The following is a 24,692-nucleotide window of genomic DNA, read 5'->3' on the forward strand; positions in this document are numbered from 1 at the left end:
GTTACAAAACCATTAAAAAATTACATCTGAGGGAAAATGATGGGGTTGGGATGGACAATAGTAGCTGCTGCAAATTGTAATATTTAATATATTTTTATTGTATATTTGTGCTTTTTACCTAATATGTTAGCACACATTTATTAAATAATAAAAGCAGACATGTTTAGGAGGTTTACGCAGTTTACATACTGAGAAAACGGCTCTTACCGTGCTGTAATGGGAGAATGCTGTGCTTAAGAAATCAAAAATTAATTTCAGATGAATCACATTTCCTAATGAAAATGAATTATTGTGCTATCCACATAACCATACAAGACTATGATCTTACTAATACTGTTTACACTGATCTAAAAACGTTATTACTTAATTTTTTAAACATTTGTGGAAAAAAAAAAAAAAAGTGATTGTTATCAGTGTGAATAACTCAAAGCCTGTTTGTCACAAAAATGAGCAAAATGTTGTCAGTTCCAGATAATTTTATTCAGAATCTTCATCAAATACACTGTTCAGCACATTTACTGCGTTAACAAAATAACCGGCTGTTACTTCTGAAACGTCTCACGAGGAGTAATGGATATAAAATAACACCTACCTACTCTATGCATGAATTAAAATGACTTTAAAATATTGGCATTACCTAGTATTCATTTATACTTTATAAATACAAGACATCCATAAATATATCTGAAGATATTCAAGGGTTTTCGATACAGAATTGTGTGATATTTCCTGAAGAAATGCAGAGGTGGACGAGGTGTGGAGACGGTGAATATTTAAGGCCATTTTTTAAAAAAAAAAACCTGTCGTTCGAGACGTCTGAGCCCTGAACATCAACAAACACACACGAAGAACCGAAGATGATCACGGCACTGACGCGTTTCCAAAAGCCCTCTGAGGAAAAGTGAAAGCGAGATGCGACGTCACGTCTGGAGGTAACGGAGCACTAGTGAGAACGTGTAGCATGAATTGCTGGCTTTGTTTCTTACTTTCAAACATCCCCCTTCACAAAATGCAATGGAGAGATGATCCGTTGTCAATGTATAAACCCTGAATAAACATTCGAGACACACAAGATGAAAGCACACGTTTAAACGCTAAAGAAAATGTGACAATCTCTGTTTCACTTACACACCGAAATGACAATTTCAGAAAGAAATATTTGAGTCCAAACTCAAAATATGAGAAAACATGGACTTTCAATCACACAAAAGCTCAGACTTTCTGCAGAACGGCAGATTGAGAGCCATGAACATGAATTGACCCTTGTGTCTTTATAAAACATGCATACATTTGACATATATATGGGTCAGTCACAAAAACAACGAACCAAAAAATATATTCCACCCCAAAATTTAAAAAATAAAGAGAAATAGAGTTAGTTTGCCTTGATTTTAGGGTGAAACCCGCTGAGCTCCATCATATTGCCTTGACGTTTTCTGTATTCAGCAGTTCATCTGACGTTTACGCTGTTATTGTTGTTGAGGGAAAAATGTCCACTGTGCAGATGCCCAGCAATCACGTTTCAAACAACATAATGCAGGTTATTTTACAAGTTCAAACGTTTCCCTCTAAAGAGAAAGAGACGAACGCTGGAGCGTCAGTGAGTGTGATGGAAAATCCCAGTGAAACACAGCCGTACGATTCGAGCTGTAGGATGAGAACTGTGGGTTCAGTGCTGTGATCCGCACAGGAAGGCATTGTGGGATCTGTGAAGGACCGTGTGATATGAGGTGTTTGGTTCCTGATGGTTCCAGAAGGCATTAAAAGTCTCCTCAGTTAAAAACGAACGGCTGCGGGACGTTAGAAGGGCGTGTAGTCGGACGGGTACATGATGGGCAGCCAGTTCTCAGTGTACGACACGCAGTGCGTCCAGCCCAGAGAACGCATCAGCTGCAGAGATGCACAACACAGTTACCACAACAAATCATCTTCATTTACAGGAGAACACAACCTCACACAGCCACATTCACTGCACTGATTATAGAGGGGGGGATTCTGCAGAAAGTGTTTAATTATGATGAAAAGCGTCACCAGATCAGCCAAAATATTACACAAAAATACAAAACATCAGGCATGTGTGGGATTTTACAACTGGCAAACATTGAGAGTATTTGGAAATCTGAGGAGCTCTATGCAAATTCAGTTTGAGGTCTGTCATTTTTATTTACTTTGAAAGAAATTAATACTTTTATTCATCAAGGACGCATTAAAATGATCAAAAATGACAAAAATGATTATAATTTAGATTTTTTTTTCTTGTAATTAAGATGTAGTCTCATAATCATGATTTGTCAATTATTAGCATTTCATAATTCCAACTTTTTCTCATAATTTTTAATTTTCTTGTAATTAAGATGTAGTATCTCAATTTCGACGTGTCAATTATCAGTATATCATAATTCTAAATTTCTCTCATAATTTTGAATTTTCATTGTAATTAAGATGTAGTATCTCATAATTTTGACAATTCATTACATAATTCTAACTTATCTCAAAATTTGGACTTTTTCTTGTAAATCTTGTAAATATCGCATGAGCATTTCATAATTCCAATGTTTATCCAATAATTTAGAGTTTTTTTCTTGTAATTAACACATAGTATCTCATAATATTGACGTCAATTATCATCATTTCATAATTCCAAATTTTTATCTCACAACTTTGTTGTAATTAAGACACATTATCTCAATTCATAACTATGACTTTTTTATCTCAGAATTTTGCATTTGTATCTCATAACTCCTCGTTTATCTCGTTTGATCCATAATTATGACTTTGTCATGATTAAAAATGATTTCTGAAGGATCATGTGGGACTGAAGACTGGAGTAATGATGCTGAAAATCCAGCTTTGATCATAGGAATCAATTACAGTTTAACTTGGATCCACATAAAAAAACAGCTGTTTTAAATTGTAATAATATTTCACAATTTTATGGTTTTTACTGTATTTTTAATGTAATAAATGCAGCCTCACAGAGGTCTTTCAGAAACTCTTACCTGTATGCAGTTCCTCCAGTTCTCTTTGCTGGGTTTGTCCTCGACAATCTTAGTGGCGAACTTCAAGGCTCTGGCGTACATTTTGTTTGCTAACGCGTGTTTGTATGAAAATGTTAAAACCTGCAGAGAAAACCATCATGTCAAATCAAATATAAAAGTAATGAAATAGCATGTACACCTGTAAACGCCAAACCTCTGTACCTTAGAGTCGGTGAGCTCCGCCCACTTCTGCAGCTCCCAGAAGGTGTCAGTCAGTGTTTTGGCCACGCCCTGCGGATCGTCATCAGAGCTGCCCACCTCGCCCACGCTGGCGCCGTCCTGTGCCGCCGGCAGCATCACCTGATCCGCCAGAGCGCAGCCCTTCCTGCAGAGAGCGTCCAGAAGAGACGACTTCTGCTTCTCCATGTCACTGCAACAGCACAAGACACACAAGACACACTCAACACCACATCAACACATCAGACACATCAACAATCATTTGAATGCTGGGGATGGGGATGTTCTGTAAAAATCTTCTGAGAAGATAAAATCATAAATAAAAAGTTACAAAAAAAAAAAAAAAGAAACGTATGTTTCCATCATGATCATCATGAGGATCTTGGTCTGTTCTCACCCCTGTGATGTGATTTAATTTGCTTTTTTTTTTTTCAGATTTGTAATGAGTAGCATTTATAAACCGGTTTTCAACATAAACTGCAGTTTTCAAAATAAAAACTTGATGGTTTGATAATTTCAAGTGAAGAATTTAAAACAAATATTAATAGTGAAATATTGTCTTGTAAAATAAAACAAATTATTATAATGATCAAATACACATTTTACTTAACACTACACGTTATCTTAATACTAAATCATAAAATAATAATAATAATAATAATAATAATAATAATAATAATAATTACATTCATGTTTACATTATTAACATTATTATTTGTAGTAGTAGTAGTAGTAAATATTGATATTATACTCAAATAGTATAAAGATAATATATTGGTATATACTGATATATTTTTGATACGTTATTATCCTATATTGGTATATTATTATTATTATTATGAATATTTTTTACTTAGCACAATGACAATCTATTACTTATAAATTATCTCAATTCGTAAAACATTGTTTAAAGTATTATAACAATAATATTTTTATTTTAATTTCATTATTATTAGTAGTAGTAGTAGTAGCATTATAAGTATTATTATTATTATTAAGAAGATGATAAATATTTTTATTAGCAGTACAATGGTAACATTGCTCATAAATTGTCTATTTTTAAAACACTGTTTGAATAAATGAATGAATGAATATAAAAAAATAATTAACTAATAATTGCTATTTTGTTTTACTTAGGACAATTGTAACATTAATTAAAAAAAGTTTAATATAATTCAATTATTTTTTTATTATTAAAATTCAATTTTTACTTAACAGTACAATAGCAATATATTGAGGTTTTAATTTTAAATCTGTTTAAATTATTATTATGAATATTTTTAACTTTGCACAGTTTATTGATTATAAATTGTCTCAATTTTTTAAAATATTGTTTAAATTATTATAACATTAACAATTAAATAATAATAAAACAATAGTTTTATTATTATTATTATTAAGAAGAAGAAGATAAATATTTTAATTACCAATATAATGGTAATGTCGCTCATAAATTGTCTTTATTTTTAAAACACTGTTTGAATGAATAAATGAATGACAATCGCAGCGTGTGACAAAATAATTGCAATTTAGACTTTTTTGGCGCAGCTGTGCCACCCAAATTAGCATGTAATTTGTTGGCTTGTGGAAATCAGAAGAGTTGTTTTTCTAAGTGTAAAAGTCTCCATCAGAGACTGGTAATGTACAGACGAGCGGCTGCTCTGTACCTCTTAATGGAGGCGGCGTCGGGTCGTGGGTCCGTCTTCATGGTGAAGTAGACGGCCAGCGCGGTCTGATCGATGTGTGACATCACTGTATCTGCTGCAGCTGTGATCTCCGGCAGACGCTTCAAACGCTCCTGAGGAGACAGAAGAGCATCCGTCATGTGATTCTGTGTGAGCGAGGGCAGAATGAGCCGCATGTGTGAGCCGCACCTTCTCTGAGTCCAGCTGATGGAGTCTCTGAACGTGCAGCGGCAGGTGTGTGGGAAACGCCTCCTTCAGCTCCTCGTACAGCGAGTTGTTATCCAACCTGAGTACGGCAGTGATTACAGAGTGACGCACAGATCAAAACACAGTTATAATGAGCGCAAACCAATGAGCGCGACTGACTTGGTCATCCACTGGATCTTCAGGTCTCGCAGCGCTTCGGTGAACTCGTCCTTCACGTCTTTCTCCTTCTCCGCATCCTTCTCCTTCTCTTTTCCATTCTTGGTTTTGTTGGGAGCAGGAACCGGGTGGTAAAAGATTGGCACGATATCCTGCATGAGAGCAACACCAGAGATGAGACTGCGGAATCACATTACCCACAATCCCTCAAATCCCTCTGTGCTGTCTGTTCATGTGGATTAATGCACTAACACTGACTCTAACAGCATCAGGGGAAATACATCAATAAACAGCCAGACTCATTTCCTCTCGTCATTCCCCAGTTTATGTCAAACAGATGCCAACAAACAAATGACTGACATGAGAAAAAAATGGCTCTGTGTGTGTGTGTTTGAGTGCTGGGCGGTATGATGATATATATATAGGTTAGTGGACAAGACCAGTTTATGTTATTTACATCAATGGTTCTGATGACCCCTACTGTTCAACAACAACATTCAGAGGGCCTCTCCCCACAAATACATTAATATATTAAATATAATACTTACACTAAAGTAAAATATGTATATTAAAAATGATTAAGTATTGATATAAATTTTACAAATATTAGAATTATTTTTAATAACAATAACAATAATAATAATAATAATTTTTTGTTGTTGTTGTTATTTTGAATGTTAAATTCTGGAATTTTGAAATTATTATTATATTAGCAACACTTATGATTATTTATATATATTTTTTATATTAACACTGGAGATTTGGAATTGTAAGAAGATGGATAATAATAATAATAATAATAATAATAATAATAAGTATTATTATTATTATTAATGTTAAATCTGGAATTTTGAAATTATTATTATTATTATTATTATTATTATTATTATTATTATTATTATTATATTTATTTATTTTTAATATTACCATTCTGGAAGTTCGGAAATGTAAGAAGGTGGCGATGGATAATAATAATAATAATAAAATATTACAATTATTATTATATGTAATTTGTTACATTAATATAAATTAATTTAATTGCATTTTTTAAATATTAAAATTCTGGAATTTTGCGATTCTGTATATGCTTCAATAAAAAAACGCCTATTAAAGGGGGGAATAAACAATTTCATGTTGTTGTTTTTTTTTTATTTAATTTAAAGTTAGATTATTTAAACATTAATTTATTACAAAAGTAATTTTAATGCATCTATATCATCCTGGACACCCTTAAAAAGAAAATTGCTAAGGCGTTCTTGTTGAGAAGCACTGATATGCATTGGCTCACTGATGTGAACCTAAATGTTATGAACCTTGTGTTTTACGTCAATCAAGTTCTGAATAAAAAAAACAGAAGAAAAATAATTGAATTTGCTGGATTACCACCAGATTATCAAAAACAGAAATGTTTACTGATAATATAAACCATCTTTAGGTTGGATTTCCAGCAAAAACAATGTAATGGTCATGCTGCCCAGCACTAGTGTGTGAGAGTGTGAATTTAGGGTTTGTATTGTTCACACAACATTGTTATGAAATGGCTCATTTAATCGGGCCCCTGCAACATCAATATATTACACAGCAGAACTTCTGTTCTTTCTCTATCCGTCCAGTACCTTTTTAAATTTTCCTTGTCGTTTGGCTGAAGCTTGTCCCTGCTGGTCAGAATAACACACATCAGAGAGAGAATCACACACACACACACACACACACACATACACACACACACGCTCTCTGTCCTCTCTATCCTCTGCTCTCTACTCCTTCACATCATCATCATGATTCACTGTAAGGTGCAGCAGTACAGAATGATCACATACAGGACAGTGAGAGTAAAAACCCCATTAAACGAGCCCCGCAACTCAGACACACAGACGCGACAAAACCCTTCATCACCGAGACGGTGCTGGACGCTCTCAGAAGACTGAGATGAAAGTGAGATGAAAGTGAGATGCAATGTAACTCTCTCTAGATAAAAGTGTCTGTGTAAATGCATAACCGCAATGTGGTAAACTAAACTCAGGTCAGACTAGTCAGACTGTTCACCAGCACCGTGACAGTGGAAAGGAATACAGCTGATAGACATGCTTTTGTTTCGCAGCGCTGTTTCTTGTTACTGGACTGGTAACAAGCTTCAGACGGCGTCTCAAATTATCTGGAGTCATTGTGAAGCAAAGAACACAACGATCAGAGTCTTTGGATGAGTGAAACACGACCAACACCAGCTGATCAGACGGAGAACAGAACCAAATCAATACTGAACATATGCAAGTAGGGCTGTGCGATACATACCGTCTATCATAATATCAGAATTCTCTCAATTAAAGAGGGACAAAAACAGCTCTTGGAAGCCTACTCTTTCACTGCCTGATTTGGACTAGCAGACTGCAGTTAGAATGACCATGAAATTCAATGGATGGGGAAAAATGTGTGTATACTTCCATATTTATCACATGAGCAACAAAGCTGTTTTTCTCAAATATTTGCATGATTGCAAATATATTGAAGTCATATATTGATATCGTGATATCGGATTCATATAACAGTTCAATAAACAAGATGATAATATTGTGAGTTACAACCAGAGTTACAATAAATCAGTGTTTTCGAATGAATCAATGATCCAGTCATAAAGACGGCCACTTGCTTCATTCATGAATGAATCAGCCATTTATTTCAATTGGTTGAGTGAATAATTCAATGACTCACTCATTAAAACAGTAACTTTTGTTCATGAATGAATCAGCTGTAAGTATGAATTATTTGACGGAGTTATTCAATGACTAACTCATTAAAAAAAAAAGATCTACTTTGTTCATGAATGAATCAGCTGTTATTATGAATCATTTAAGTTAATGATTCACTCATTAAAACAGTCACTTATTATGTTAATGAATGAGCTGTTAGTATGAATTATTTGAGTGAACTATTTAATGACTCACTCATTAGAAGTCACTTTTTTCATTCATGAATGAATCAGTCAGTTGTATGAATCCTCTGAGTGAATGACTTAGTCATTAAAAAAAGTGACCTACTTTGTTCATGAATGAATCGGCTGTTAGTATGAGTCATTTAGGTGAACGATTCAATGACTCAATCATTAAAACAGTGACGTAGCCTGCATCCCAACGTGCACACTATCCATCCTAAATTCTATGCGATAGCCATAATTTTGAATAATATTTGGGGCAATGCTATTTTATAATTTTCATGAATGAATCAGCTGTTTGTATGAAACATATGAGCGAACGATTCAATGACTCACTCATCAAGACACTGACTTGTTGCCCGTCATATTTAAAGTATTGGTTAATTTCAAAATAATATTGTTTCAATGTTTGATTTCATTTGATTTGTAACAGCCTATAACATCTTATTATTGTAACTGAATTCATTAAATGTCAAAATGTAGCATAAAAGATAACACACATCTAATTAAAGGTTAAAAATGCCCTTTTAAAAGGTGAAAATGGCACTGGAAATCAATTTAAAGTGGCAAACGTCACCCCTTAATGAAAAACTTCATTTCTGCCACTGAGTCAGCTGACACTTGACTAAATACTGTCTAATTATCATTAAAGGCAAAATCCTAAGTCATTTTTGGTCAATATCACACACCCTTACATGAGAGAGAGACTGAGCTATAGAAACACAAGAAACAGCAGCAGCAGCATCAGCAGCACCGCAGTGAAGCAGCATGCAGATCCACAGAGGAGCTCAATCAACACTGTATGTGAAGAGACTGACAACTCACAGCTTTCTTGCCGAACTCACTCTTGGGCAGAACCAGAGAGCCGGTGATGTACCCGCCCGGACCGGCACCTTTAGGCATCCTGAAACACAAACACAAACATCTGCATCCTCTGACGGCTCACAACTCATCAGCGGCGGCGGCGGCTGGACGGACACTCACTTGTCGTCGGGCAGGGCGGTGATGTAGAAGGGCTGCGCCGCGCCGGGGCTCAGCGTGACGGAGTTGGCTTTCTTCTTGGCCAGCATGGCAGCGCGGTGCGTCTCGTAGATGTCCAGCGAGAGGGTGTTGGAGAGACGGTGAGACACGACGAACGGCAGGTCCTTCAGACGCTCCAGCTCGCTCTGCTGCTCGTGACGCACCTGCAGACGCACCGTGTAGTCGCCCTTCTCCAGCTTCAGAGAATACTGCCACGGACAAACAGCATCACAAAATTACACTGCAGATTACAGGAGGTGTTCACAAACTCAATCACAGATTGATACTGCACATAATTAAAACAAGATGAGAAAGTTTTTTCTTCACATTTAATGTAGCATTAGTATTTTTTTAAATTCCATCATAAGGCCATGAAGTTTTATATTATATTATATTAGACCTTGGATCACAAAACAAATCATAATTTCACAGGTATATTTGTAGCAATAACCAAACAAAAAAAAACAAAAAAAAAAAAAAAAAAAAAAAGTCAAATGTGTCAAAATTATCGATTTTTCTTTTATGCCCAAAATCATTAGGATATTAAATAAAGATCATGTTCCATGAAGATATTTTGTAAATTTCCTACTGCAAATATATCAAAACTTCATTTTTGATTAGTTATATGCATTTCCAAGAACTTCATTTGGACAACTTTAAAGGCGATTTTCTCAACCCTCAGATTCCAGATTTTCAAATTGTTGTATCTCGGCCAAATATTTATTCAGCTTTCAGATCAAATTTGTGAAAAAATTCAGATGAAAAAAATTCAAAAAAATTTGCACTTATGACTTATTTATTATTAAACATCCTTTTTTTTCTTCCAAGTACAATGATAATATTCTCTTGTCTTAATTTGTATGACAGTTTGCATTAATATTAGTGTTGGACAACAATTAATCGTGATTAATCCAAAATACATCAATAGTGTGTATCCTGTGTATATTTATTATATATATATAAAGACACACGCATACATATATTTTGAAAATATTAACATGTATATGTTTATACTCATAATTTACAATTATATATACATATATTTAATACATAAACATGACATTTTTCTTAAGAATATACATGCATGCATGTATTTATATATACATAATAAATATACACAGTACACACACACATATATTATGTACACAAAAACATTTTTGGATGCAATTAATCACTGCCCAGCACTAATTAATATATAATAATAACAATAACAAGAATACAATTGTTCAAACTGCACAATTTTTTTGCAAAATCATGCATCCCAACTGAACAAATATTGTTGCATGTTGTAAATGTGTTTTAAGAAAAGATATTTTGTTACACTGGAAAAGGAAAAGGCTCAGTCACATGAATGGTTTAATTTTATAAATTATGTTTGATGATAATTTTCAATTTGGCATTAGTAGTTATATCACAATTGGAAATCTTACCATAAAACCCTGAGGTTCAGGAATTTTGGGTTATAGCATGATATTTATCATCATCATCATCATCATCTTTTTATTTAATTTTATTTAATTTTATTTTATTTTATTATTTAACCCAGAAAAAGGCACTTTTTAAAATCATATTTAATTCTAACTTTTCTTTAGGTTTACTGTGGCATTAGTATTTGTGAAATCACATCATGAAATCCTGCAGTTTTGCAGGTGTACATCATCATGTGAAGGTTATGTGTTGTTCTGCTCACCTGGTGCGGGTAAGCGTCTCCAGATCCCATGAGTCTCTTGTTCTGGTCGAACAGGAGCCAGAGCTGACTGTCAAACTCAGACTCGTATAATAACTCACACAGCAGCGGACAGCTGGGCGTCACCTCACCACTCTTGGGCTGAAAAAAACCACCAATACCTCAATAAATCAACCATGCAAACACAAACACTGTGGAAACGGCACATCATTTATTAATCAAAAAAAAATGCAAGGATGTACAGACACAATCACACTCACCTGATGGAAATTATACGTGAGAACAATCTCATAGAGCTGTCTGTTGTTGGGTAACACATCTCTGGCGCCGAGGGGTTTTATTTTAGCACTTACAGGCCTGTCGAGAGGTTAATTGTGCATATTTCATCAATACTTATAAAGTATTTAAACACATTTGACTTGAGGGTTTCTAAAGCATTCCTCCAGGAGCTCTTCATTAGGAAGGTGATTTATGATCAGAGAGCCATAAAACACTTCATATCCTTCAACCCAGACCCCACTTCAACTGTATTGTGGGCTTCAATGAACATCATTCTCACAGTAAATGTGAGCATGTACAACTAGATCAAGGATGCTTTAAAGGATGCTTGGGAAATCTTTGGCCATTTTATTACAATGCATATAATGAGTAGATGTTTCTGCACATGAACAGCTGATCTGTGAGATGTGTGTGTTTACCTGAGAGGCTGAACCCAGTTCTTTAGTGTGATTGTTGGGGAAACATCTTCATATCTCAGCGGAGAGCAAACCTCAAAACTAGAAATCCCTTCAGAGGCGTGCTAGATACAGAAACACACCGAAGCCATTAATACATCTAATGCACGCTGCGAAAAGCAAACCAATGAAACTAAGTGACCTAGACAAGTTTGCAAAGAGGTTCGAAATGTACACTGCCGCTCAAAAGTGTGGGATCAGTAAGACTTGTAATGTTTTTTAAAGAAGTCTCTTATGCTCATCAAGGCTGCGTTTATTTGATCAAAAATACAGAAAAAAATAATAATACTGGTTTTTATTATACTTTAAAATGCATTTTATTCCCGTGATGCAAAGCTGAATTTTCATCATCTGTTACTCCAGTCTTAAGTGTCACATGATCCTTCAGAAATCATTCTAATATACTGATTTATTATTAGAATTATCAATGTTGGAAACAGTTGTGCTGCCAAATATTTTTTTGGAACCTGTGATTCTTTTTTTCAGGATTCTTTGATGAATAACAAGTTAAAAAGAGCAGCATTTATTCAAAATATGAATCTTTTTACGCAATGTAAATCTATCCTATCACTTTTTATTAATTTAACACATCCTTGGCGAATACAATTATTAATTTCTTAAAAAAAAAAAAAAAAAAAAAAAAAAAGAATAAAAATTTACTAAGCCCAAATTTTTGAACAGTAGTGTATATTGTTAGGAAAGTATATTGTTTAGCCTTTTATTCATCAAATAATCCTGAAAAAAAGAATCACAGGTTCCAAAAAAACATTGATAATTCTAATAATAAATCATCATATTAGAATGATTTCTGAAGGATCATGTGACACTGAAGACTGGAGCGACAGCTGATGAAAATTTAGCTTTGCATCGCAGGAATAAATTCTATTTTAAAGTATACTGAAACAGAAAACATTATTGTATATTTTAATAACATTTTGCAGTATTTTTTTTTTTTTCTGTATTTTTGATCAAATAAATGCAGCCTTGATGAGCATAAGAGACTTCTTTAAAAAAAAAAAAAAAAAAAAACATTAAAAAAAACACAAACTTACTGATCCCAAACTTCTGAACAGTAGTGTATACAGATCAAAACTTTGCAGCTAGTAAGATTTTTTTTTTTAGTATCTGAAAAAAAGTCTCTTCTGCTCACAAAGGCTACATTTATTTGATCAAAAATAGAGTAAAAACTGTGAAATATTATTATACTTTAAAACAGCTGTTTTCTATGTGAATATCTGTTAAACTGTAATTTATTTCTGTGAGGTGCAGCTAAATTTTCAGCATCATTACTCCAGTCTTCAGTGTCACATGATCCTTCAGAAATCATTCTAATATGCTGATTTGCTGCTCAACAAACATTTATGATTATTAGCAATATTGAAAACAATTGTGCTGCACAATATTTTTGTGGAATCCGTCAAACTAAAATTTTTCAAGATTCACAGATAATAAGAGAGTTCAGAAGAACAGCATTTATTTGAAATACAAATCTTTTGTAATATTATAAATTATAAAGAGTCTTTACTGTTACTTTTGATCAATTTAATGCATCTTTTTTGCTATTAAATACTAAAGCGTGAAGATACTCACGATATGAATTGGAGAGGGCGCCGTCACCAGCCCGTGGAAGGAAATGGCATAATCAATGGTGACGTCACCGAGACTCGCCCACCAGCGAGCAACACAGAGCTCCAGAGTCCGTCCTGGCTGAGAAAGACACACAGATAAACATGCAACCTGACAGACACAGAAAAACCACATCTGTAAAATATATATATATATAATAGTTTGTGTATGGTGTACCAGCACAGGAAAAGCCTCCGTGAGCGAACCCTTCTCCAGCAGAGACGAGAACTTGTAAAACTCATTGGCTCGATACGCTCGCTGCTTCACCAGATGAACCGCATGCAGGACGAACTTCGAGGACACGTCTCCGGAATGAGACGTTAATGAGATCTCTGAAAGAGACTGAGTGATTAGATCACACATCTATGTTTGGGTGAGTCTGCAGTGATGCACCATTCACTCACGCTCAGATTACCTGCCCATGATGCTCCATGAGGGACAGTAATGAAATGTCGTCGGATCTGTCCTGGTCTGAAGTGGACGTCTGTGTACGTGATCTCCTGACTGCGACTGTCAGCTACTCTATAAGACACAAACACACGTCACACGCGAGCAGAAACACATACGCTGGCGGAACAGAGCGCTCGGACGTACTTGGCGGGGATTATAACCGTTATAGGCACTCTGAAGAGAGGACCGGCGCTGAAAGACGACGTGTCGTATCCACACACCTGGAAAACACACACATACACGTTTATTAGCGTCAGGACAGTTTAGGACAGTCAAACAGTGTGTGAACGTGGACGGATCTGCAGACGTGCCTCGGTGTAGTGCAGCCCCTCTCGCAGGCCCTGCGGGTCGATGCGGACGTTGACGTGGCGGCACTGATTCATGAGCTCCAGGTGCGACGGACAGTGAACCCAGGCAGCGTTGCAGACGAGAGCCAGATGCAGCTGCAGCGAGATACGGGCCGAGTTCTCTGCAGAGAAAACATCCATCACACATGTGTATGATGTGTATTTCAATAAATTAAGGAGGCATTAAATGGATCATACGTGTCATTAAAGACATTTAAAATGTTAGAAAAGATTTGTACTTTAAATAAATGCTGCTCTTTTGAACTTTCTGTTCATCTGTGAATACTGAAAAATAAAACATCACGGTTTTTACAAAAACTTTCAACATTGCTAATAATCAGAAATGTTTGTTGAGCAGCAAATCAGCATATTAGAATGATTTCTGCAGGATCATGTGAGAAATAAATTACAGTTTAACAGATATTCATATAAAAACTGCTATTTTACACTGTAATAATATTCCACTATTTTACAGTATTTTTGATCAAATAAAAGCAGCCTTTAAAAATTTTAACATTTAAAAATCTTACAAAAATCCAAAGAGTTCAATCTAATCAAAAACCGACTATTGTATTTAATGATTTTGATTTGATTTTAAGTTCATTGCCACATCAGCTTCACAGGCTATTTCATGGCAAACAAAGATTATATATTAATAAATGATGCAGTAGTACACAATACAAAAGTTTAAATAAAGCAATTCTAAAACAACTCAATAAAAGATCCTTTAAATTTACTTTTGAAATAAATTGTAAAGGTTTTTCTGGGTCCATCTTATAAAACAAGTTTGTCCTGAGAATAACCTTTGTCTCAATTGTACTTAACACTGGTCTATACTGTATGTTTTTATGATTATTAGAGTAGTGCATGCTTAGTTTTGCAACATGTTAACATCAGAATAAACTGAGTCAAGCCTCTCATGTGCGTCTTTTATATTTTCTGGTTTTTGTAATTTTGTTGCACATTTTTGGCATTTTTATTCATTTTTTATTTATTTTATTTTTTTTTAAATGTCTACATATTTTTTTACGACCTTTTAGTTTATATAGTTGAGTTATATTGTTCTTTCAGTTAATGATATTTTATGAAAAGAGTTATTTTTTAGTTAATAACAATAATAACCCTGGCTTGTTCAAAATCAGACCAGGTTAAATAGATCAAATAATTATCCTTATTCTGGCATTAAAGGAGAAGTTCACTTTCAAAACAAAAACTGGTAAAGAACTTACGTTTCTTGAGAAAAACATTTCAGGATTTCTCTCCATATAGTATATAGCGATCCCAGCCGAGGAAGAAGGGTCTTATCTAGCAAAATGATTGTTTTTTTTTTTTTTTATATGTATATTTCTTGACAATGTACATACTTCTTAACCTCAAAGGCTTGTATTGTCTAGCGCTGCATGAACTGTGCATTCCGGTTAATGAAAGTTAGGGTATGTTGAAAAACTCCCATCTCCCAACTTCAAAATCGTCCTACATTGCTTGAAGGAGAAAATGAGATGGGAGTTTTTTAACATACCCTAATAGTATTGACCCGGAATACACACACAGTTCACGCAGAGCTAGACAAGATGAGCAAAGTTTAAAAGAAGTTAAAAAGTATAGAAATTGTCAATTTTTTTTTTTTAAATAACCGATTGTTTCGCTAGATAAGACTCTTCTTCCTCAGCAGGAATCATTTAGGGCCCTTTGAAGCTGCATTTAAACGACATTTTGGAAGTTCACACTCGCAGGCACCATAGAAGTCCACTATATGGAGAGAAATCCTGAAAAGTTTTCTTCAAAGAACATTTCTTTATGACTGAAGAAAAAAAAGACAAACGTATTGGATGACAAGGGGGTTAGTAAATTATCTGTAAATTTTTGTTCTGGAAGTGAACTTCTCCTTTAACCTGATTAATCTCAATCTCTGAAAGATCTGCAAACACATTCTCGAATGCATTCAGCTCTGCTATGAAGCGTAGCGTGTACCTGTGTTCTCTGGAAACACGGGCTCGATGCCGACCCCGTGATCGGACGGGGCGCTGACGTGGGTCGGGTCCCTGAGGTAGATGCCTCGCTGCGATCCCACGGTCACCGTGAAGCCAAGGCTGCTGGTGGGCAGAGACGCGTGCTGCATGAGGTAGTCAAACGCCCGCTCCACCTGAATGATGCCGTGACCCTGCGCAAACACCTCTATATCCTCCACCTTCAGAGCCGTGTTCTCCAGAGCCCTGCGCACCGCCGGCACCGTGGGCCGCACGCCGTTCTGCTTCAAACCTGACAAACACACACACACAACCTGGTAATTAGAGTACAAATGCACATCTCGAACAATACAGTAAATGCCTTTCAGTTTGCAAAAAAGTCCTGATAGTTTAACACTGTCACGGCACAACTGTGAAATTTTAATGCAGCTGGAACTACCCCAAAATATACAGGGCCATTTTCAAATATCATCTAATTATCATTATCGAAAAAAAATATTGCACACCCTTAGTATGAGCTTGGTAATTCAGGTTCAAACGGGCTGAAGTGCATGTGTACCTGAGAGCACGAGAGCGATTCCTCCGCAGGCGTTTGGAGAGGACATGGAGGTGCCGTTCATCAGCTGCGTGCCGCGGAGCGTCCAGTTGGGTACGGAGGCGATGGCTCCGCCTGGTGCGCTGATGCTGACGCCCAGAGCTCCGTCCGTACTGGGACCGCGAGACGACCACGTGTACTGGTTCGGAGGAAGCTTCTCTCTCAGCGAGTATTCGGCCACCATCATGTCAGGCGTGACGTACGCACCCACACCTGCACATCAGGAACCATCAAACGACTTCTTTTATGACTGCATGATGTGGCTAAATATGAGGGAATTCCCTCAGAAACCAATATCATTTGAAAGTAAAAAAAAAAAGAAAAAAAAGGGCTTTTCTTCTTTATTATGCCTTAATAACATGTCTATTTCATACAAACATACATTTCCTTGTTTTGGTAAATCTTGGCAATGATTAACCAAAATGAAAATAAAACAAATTTATTGGTTGCCACAATTTAACTACAGGGTTCGTACAGATCCTGTAAAATAAAGTTCCAGGACTTTCAAGGACTTTTCAAGCACTACTTTTTTGATTTTCAAAGACTTCAGAGATCTCACTTACGGTTTGATGTTTTCTACTGTTTAAGGAAAAAAAAAAAAAAAAAAAAAAAAAAAACTGAAAGATTTGCAGAAATGCTCCAAAGTCTTAATCTGAATAATGATTTGTGAACCATCACTTTAGATCAGGACGTATTCACGATATATACATAAAATAATGTAAAATACACATAAAATATTTACACGACTTGAGGTTCCGATCTAAATCAATTTATTCGTGACACGCAATGCTCCGATCCAAGTCAAATAATTCATGAACCCGCTCCAAAGTCCTGATCTCTATGACAAAAGTCATGATATGTGATTTAAAGCCCAGATCTGAATCGAATGATTTGTTGCGATCCGATTTTGAATGATTTTAATGCAGTTTGACTGGAGCGCTTGGAAACAGTGAATCATGTTGTGACACAATGGTTATTAAAATCAGCGATGTCAACATTTGAAAATGAATGGCTCTTTTAATTTGTTCTGGTTTTAGCTAGTGAATTGCTTCAAATGAAATGAAGTCTCAAGTTTGAATCAATCAAGGGGGATCCTGCTTGAATGACTCACTCACTTGATTTGGTTCATCTGTTCCTCTTTTTGCATCTTTAGCCACGTTCACGCTACACTGTCTGTACTGCTAGTACTGACTTAACTCGATATTTTTGACATTAACTGAAATAGGCAAAAAAAAAAACATGACGTTTTTTAACTGTGTGAATTTTGCGTGAAAAGACGTGTGCTTATTAAACAGATATACTGTCTTTTAATAATTCAAACACTTTTCAAGTACCTCTTCAGGAAAATTGCTATTATCAAGGGTTTTCCAGGCCTTAAATTTCCACAAGTCAAAATCAAGCACTTCAAACACTTTAAGCACCGTGTACAAACCCTGTACCTACAACAACGGAACAAATACATTTTTGTCGGCAAATCATGTGCAGATCTTCTGATCTTAATACAGTTTTTTATTGTTTGTTATTGTTATATTTCTTGTCATTGCTTGTTTTGTGTATAACGCTTTGGCAATATTCTATTTAAACACAATCACGTCAAGGAGTCGAACTGAAGAACTGAGTTTTAGATCAGTACCGATCACACTGCTGGTGGTTCCTCCGGGGCAGCCCACGGTGGACAGACACGGGCCGTTATTCCCAGCGCTCGACACAAACAACACATTAAACTTCTGTACGGCCTCCGTGATGATCTCACAGATTCTCCTGAAGAAACAGACGTGGATCATAAGATCATAATTAGCTCATAAGTTCATAATGCCATGCTCCATCTAGCTGTTTTTCAATACAAGGTCGTGGACAAGATCAGAGCTTTCTTAATGCTAACTAGTAAACTAGTGGCTCAAACAATCCAATGAGTAGTCAACTGTGCAGTGAGACTATCCACCTTTTTCTTTAAGAGTTGTGGTTCATTAGTAACTATAGGGAAATACTGAGAAGAATAACAACGTTCAGTAAATAGCAAAACTGTTTGCACTGCTGTGTTGCACAGCTTAAAATAGCAGGACACGGATGAGACCAGAAGCCACACCCATGAAATTTACTTGTACAGGAAGAGAAAGGTGGACAGGCTGAGATTAAAATTTGACCTTACTGATCTGACTATTGACTCTGTTGTGTTCTGTAGAAGCAGCTTCACAGCTAAAACAGAATTTGTTGAATGTAGCAACATTAATACTCTTATTTTCCTGTTTATTATGATCTGTATTGTATAAAGTGCTACAGAAATACATGTGACTTGAGTTTGACTGTGCACGTCTGATGTCAGCTGTCGTCAGAAGTGAGAGACTCACCCTGAGTTCGGCCAGTGCGTCGCCTCCCCGTAACTGTAGTTCACAAGATCACACTTATAGTTTATGACTTCAATCATCTGCAAACAGAGATCACAAATAACACAATCAATAAAGCCATTTATAAATGTGTGAAGATGATTCATCAGACTGTCTGTATTTGCTAACGTCTCTTTTCATCATCTCAGTGTGTCTGAGTCAGATTTTCAGTGGATGTATGACTTAGATGTTGCTTATCTTATTAGCTATTAGGGCTAGACGGTATATAGGCTGTGTAAGATATATCATTACATTGATGTTCCACATGCACCTGAAAAATAACACAGGAAACAGTGCTTTCAAGCAGCAGGGTGCATCTTAGCAAGTGCAAGAGAGAACTGCTATAATTATGACTAAAATATTTAAATCTAGCTAAACTATTTGTTGTTGGACACTGAATTCTAATGAAAGCAGTAATAGCAAAAGGAGAACTGCAATAGGGTTTTGTAAAACTAAACTTTTGTCAAACTTTGTGGAAAATACAAATAAACAAATAATAAAGTGGGTATTTACAGGCACCTTTCAAAATACTCAGTATTGAACAATATTCAAAAGACAAAAAAAACAAAAAACACAACAATGACACTTGTTCCTTCTTTTGTATCTAGTGAATGATATTTAAGCATTTTTATGTGATTTAAGTGTTATTATTGTAAACTAAAACTACCTGCAATTTTTTTTAAATAAAGCTGAAATAAAATAAAATGCTTACATATTAAAATAATTAAATTACTAAAAATTAGAAATGTTGCTTTGGCAATTTTTTTTTTAATATGATAAATATATACTACCATTCAAAAGTTTGGGGTCAGTACATTTTTTTTTTTAAGAAATTAATACTTTTATTCACCAAGGATGTATTAAGGTAATAATTAAAAGAAAAAGTTAATAATAAATAATTTACATTGTTATAAAATATTTATATTTTGAATAAACACTGTACTTTTTAAACTTGTTATTCATGAAAGAATCCTGAAAAAAAAAAAAAAAAAAAAAAAAAAAAAAAAAATCACAGGTTCCAAAAAATATTTGGCAGCACAACTGTTGATATTATCCAACATTGATCATTCTAATAATAAATCCACATATTAGAATGATTTCTGAAGGATCATGTGACACTTAAGACTGGAGCAACAGCTGATAAAAATTCAGCTTTTCATCACAGGAATAAATTCTATTTTAAAGTATGTTAAAATAAAAAACATTATTTTATATTGTAAAAACATTTTGCAATATTACTGCTTTTTTTCTATATTTTTAATCAAATAAATGCAGCCTTGATGAGCATAAGAGACTTCTTTAAAGACTATTACAAGTCTTACTGACCCCAAACTTTTGAACGGTAGTGCATATATAAAAAAAAAAAGAGAAAAAAAAGAAAATGCACATAAAATTACTAAAACTACAATGAAAACAGAAACAAAAAGCTAATATTAAGAGTTTATAAACAATCCTAGAATCGCCGTGATTTTAGAGTTTAAATAGTTCCTAAAATGATGTGTCAATGCAGGTGATCTGTAGTGCTGATCTCTTACGGCTCGTATGAGGCCGGTGCCCGTCTCCATGGTGCTGAGGCGGGTGTCTCCGATCTTCACAGCCAGGATCTGAGCGCCTGGAGCGACACCGTTCCGCTCGGGCTCATCGGGGAAGTGACCGGCTGCGATGCTGGCGACGTGTGTCCCATGAGCTCCTGCAAACACACGCTGATCAGTGTAAAGCCACTCAACGAGCAATTTATATACATTTAATGATCATCATCATCAGTCTCACCTCCGCTGGTGACGATACACAGAGTGTTTCCCTCATCGTAGATGTTTACGGAGTAATTGAGCATCTCAGCGTATCCCAATGTGGCGTATTCCTGTCTCTCTCGATAAGAGCTCAGGACGGTGGAGGAAGACAAGTCACCGGTCTCTGAAGTGTCCACCACAGCCCTGACACACACACACACACACACACACATACATATAAACACACAATCATCAACTACTGTGCTGACAATGTGTTCACCCTCAGGTCATCCACAGGAGTGTGTTTCTTCATCAGATTTAAGGAGAAATGTGTCATTCCATCACTGTCTCACCAATGGATCATTTGCAGTGAATGGGTGCCGTCAGGATGACAGTCCAAACAGCTGATAAATACACCACAATAATCCACAAGTAATCCACACCACTCCAGTCCATCAGTTCACATCTTGAGAAGACAAAAGCTGAAACAAATCCATCATTAAGACAATTTTAACTGAAATACGATAATAACATTTCCTCCAGTGAAAAAGTCACATCAAAATCCAGCCACATATTTGTTTAGAGCTGTTTTGGCTTGTAAACGGTGCTTGATCTCTGCAGATTTCTCTCCTGATTCAGACCACTTTTTCACTGGTGGAAGCGTTATTATGAATTATGGACTATTTTATTTTAGTTAAAAATGTCTTAATGATGGATATGTTTTAGCTTTTGTCTTCTCAAGATGTGAACTGATGGACTGGAGTGGTGTGGATTACTTGTGGATTATTGTGATGTTTTTTATCAGCTGTTTGGACTCTCATTCTGACGGCACCCATTCACTACAGAGGATCCGTTGAGGGGACAGTGATGGAATGACACGTTTATCCAAATCTGATGAAGAAACAAACTCATCCTAATCTTGGATGGCCATTTTTGCATGGCCTATAAATCTGGTGGTTTATTTGGAAATGCTCTGACCTCCACGTGACGCCGTCGTGCCACGATATACAGTCATAAACCGGCCCTGGATCGCTGTACTTCTTCTCCAAGGATCCTAACAGCTCCGCGTGACACTGTAGCTCTTCCTTCTGCAGCTTCTCCATCTGACATCACGTACACACATTTATTTTAAGCCACATTCAACATGCAAAACAATCAGCAAGCATCATAAAATAACATCTTATTTTCTCATGTTTCATTTTTATTAAAAAATATACAAATCCCAGCTGCGGTCTGACCTGTGACGGGTTTGGGTGAGTCTGGTCAAACTCTTCTATCCTGCGGCTGGCCTCAGCGAGAGCTGCTCTGTGTGCCGGATCCCACAGCTTCTCCTTACGCTCTTTCTGAACCGCCATACATGGAATTATTACACATCAGTTTGAGGTCAACATGTGCATATAACACCAGCGCTGCCAAATAATCATGTGTTACCTGTATTCTCTCTTTGAGAGCTTTAGGGAAAAAATCATAACCGTTCTTTATTCCGATGTGATACTTCCCAGATGGATTCACCCAAGTGGCAGGAACCTGAAGGAAAACAGGACATCTTTAGTGTCACTGAAACACTACAGTCTAGTTATTAAAATAATATACAGGAGGGAATCTCACAAATTCTGTTGAGACCATGTCTGGCTCATACTTCACCCCAGAATAAAGAAATATATATAAAAAAAAAAATTGTTACTACTTTAATTTTTTTTAACATAACTATACAATTTGGTAAACTGACCAATAGATAAATATTAAATACAGATTACTGTAAATCAGTTGCTGAAATATAGAACAATTATTATTATATATGTTCTGTATTTGCATTGCTCTTTTGGATTTTTCAACAAAATTAATTAAAAGGAATTAAATTTAAATGCATGCATGAGGGCGTATATTTGTATATTTTGTATATACATATAATGTGTTTTCAAAAAAACTATATTTACATTTTTGCATATATTTTGTATTATGTATTTAGGATGAATTAAACTAATTTGAATCACAGCTCCACCACAGGAAATTAAAAAAAAAAAAAAAAAAAAAAAAAAAAAAATCACCAGTGAAAATATAATAGGGGAAAAAACTACCAAATAAAACATTCTGTATAATGCAAAGTAATGAGAGAATGATATATTTTTTGCACTGACTGGTTGGCGTTTTAACAGCATGCCAGATTCACTGACTATATTCATGGCAAGTTGAAATACTATAAAAGAGACTTTTTTCAAATCTGTACAAGTTTGCTTTGGATTCACAGTTGACTTAATTTTTGAAAGTCTTCGCACTTTGTGTATTTTTACATTGACAATTAAAATGAAAAGTAAAACATTCGGTACAAAGCAAAGTAATGAGAGAATATGGTTTTTTTGCATTGACTGGTTGATGTTTTAACATTTTGCACTGAATATTAAAATGTAAATTTCACAATGTAAAATAATATTTTAATGGTCCTGATACAGTTGCATTTTCCAAATGCATCAGATCATCTCTTATTTTCTGTATTTTGATTTTAGGCTGAAATATGAGAGGCACATATGTTATTGTGCTGTTCTCTCTATTATGATTGCGCTTGTCTTACTCTCAGCGTGCGTCCGGTCAGTCCGGTCACGACCCCGTCCTTCACCTCCACCAAAGTAGACATGTTCACGTCGCCGCTGCCCGTCGTGTCGATGATATCCACGATCTTGGGTTTCCCGTCTGTCGTGGTCTATGTGAAAAATCATGAGATACTTCAGCATCAGTCTGGAGTCAGACAAATCATATCAGATTCACAGCGGGATGCGTTTGGAAACTTAGATGCTAAAACAGACTGTGTATTTATGATAAATGATCTGTAAGTGCACAGATCAGCTCACATGATCCAAAGTGTTGCCATATGAGCATTCTTGTTGTCTAAATGATGATGGACAGACAGAAACAAGACATGTACATCACATGAATCCCACAGTAGTGTGCAGCAGGACGGCTGACAGTTGAGTGAGAGCTCAAAACAGCTGCTGGATCTGCTTACAGCTCAAGTTAAAAACACAACCATCATGTGTTTTAGGTGATTATAAACGATAACACATAAAACAGCACTAACTAGCACTAATGAGCTCCCTACAAAGTTCTATCTACATAGGGAGCTCGATAGGTTTTGAAACACAACCTTTGTCATACATAATTTTTTTTTAACGTCTAACATGACAAATGATTAACTATATTAATTTATCATCGTATCTGCCATATAATGTTGCTTAAAAATACCATGGCAGTCCAAAGAAAATGTGGTATTACCATGGTACTCCTTTGTAAGTGAGAGCCATTGATGAGGATGACACAGCTTGTCCTTTCAAACACGTTGTTTATGTTTTTAACAGCTTTATTCAACTCGATTTGCTTTGAATATGTTAGTGCTTCGTTGTTTAAACGTGACACCGGAGTTCCGGTAACGTCCAGTATTTGTGGTCCCCTAAACGGGAAGAAAACCCACTGCGGCCTAGTGATGAACCGCAGCCGCGGGCTGGATTTACCTGCATGCCCGGGGCCCCTGGATCCACGCCGGTGTCGAGGATCGCGATGAGCACCCCTCGGCCATCGTACTCCGGGAATTTACTGAGGAACGAAGCAGCGCCGGTCTCTTTTTTCGGAAGCAGCCCGTGGAACGGGAACGGCTCTTCAGCGGAATGAGCAGACATGACGGTACAGAGCGAGAATGAAAACACAACACGACAGCGGCGGACCGGTATCGACACAATGTGCGCGAGAGCCGAGCGACTCTCTTAAAGGCGCAGTAACACTCAATCTCACTCAGCAAACACACACTACTTCATCTCACTTTCACCGTGCTTTACTACATAATTCTTGCGCACATTATATTTATATACTTAGTAACTCATTTAAGGCGAGACACTGCAGATGAATAGGGTAAAAAATAACTAACAGTTATGGCCTTACTTACCCAGTTGATTGATTTACATCGATATTTGC

The 24,692-nt window shown here is 35.9% G+C and overlaps 1 protein-coding gene across 3 annotated transcripts; it reads right to left on the reverse strand.

Moving 5' to 3' along the window:
- Positions 1-458: 458 nt before the first annotated feature.
- Positions 459-24,492, reverse strand: tpp2 (tripeptidyl peptidase 2). Of its 3 annotated transcripts, none has more exons than XM_051117031.1 (28): positions 24,236-24,492; positions 23,302-23,430; positions 22,164-22,259; positions 21,971-22,075; positions 21,711-21,835; positions 20,773-20,936; positions 20,538-20,692; positions 18,967-19,043; positions 18,252-18,379; positions 16,583-16,831; positions 16,028-16,315; positions 14,021-14,178; positions 13,854-13,930; positions 13,675-13,781; positions 13,437-13,591; positions 13,224-13,340; positions 11,598-11,698; positions 11,160-11,256; positions 10,903-11,040; positions 9,177-9,421; positions 9,018-9,096; positions 6,880-6,918; positions 5,267-5,415; positions 5,090-5,186; positions 4,883-5,013; positions 3,201-3,408; positions 3,000-3,119; positions 459-1,890 (listed from the first exon to the last, which is right to left on the reverse strand). In XM_051117031.1, exons 1-28 carry the CDS (start codon positions 24,398-24,400, stop codon positions 1,801-1,803), a joined length of 3,789 nt encoding a protein of 1,262 aa, XP_050972988.1. In that variant the 5' UTR covers positions 24,401-24,492; the 3' UTR covers positions 459-1,800. The 3 variants fall into 3 exon arrangements, with proteins under 3 accessions (XP_050972988.1, XP_050972978.1, XP_050972996.1); XM_051117021.1 differs by having other exon boundaries at positions 6,880-6,921; XM_051117039.1 differs by lacking the exon at positions 6,880-6,918.
- Positions 24,493-24,692: the final 200 nt, after the last annotated feature.

The sequence above is a fragment of the Labeo rohita genome, chromosome 1 (assembly GCF_022985175.1).
Source record: "Labeo rohita strain BAU-BD-2019 chromosome 1, IGBB_LRoh.1.0, whole genome shotgun sequence".
NCBI classification, from domain to species: domain Eukaryota; kingdom Metazoa; phylum Chordata; class Actinopteri; order Cypriniformes; family Cyprinidae; genus Labeo; species Labeo rohita.

Coding starts and splice junctions, on each gene's coding strand:
- tpp2 (XM_051117021.1), bottom strand. CDS start 24,400: ATGTCTGCTCATTCCGCTGAAGAGCCGTTCCCGTTCCACGGGCTGCTT. Junction 13,592..13,674: donor TCATGGAGCATCATGGGCAG/GTAATCTGAGCG, acceptor AGTCTCTTTCAG/AGATCTCATTAACGTCTCAT. Junction 9,097..9,176: donor ACCGCCCTGCCCGACGACAA/GTGAGTGTCCGT, acceptor TTTGTGTTTCAG/GATGCCTAAAGGTGCCGGTC.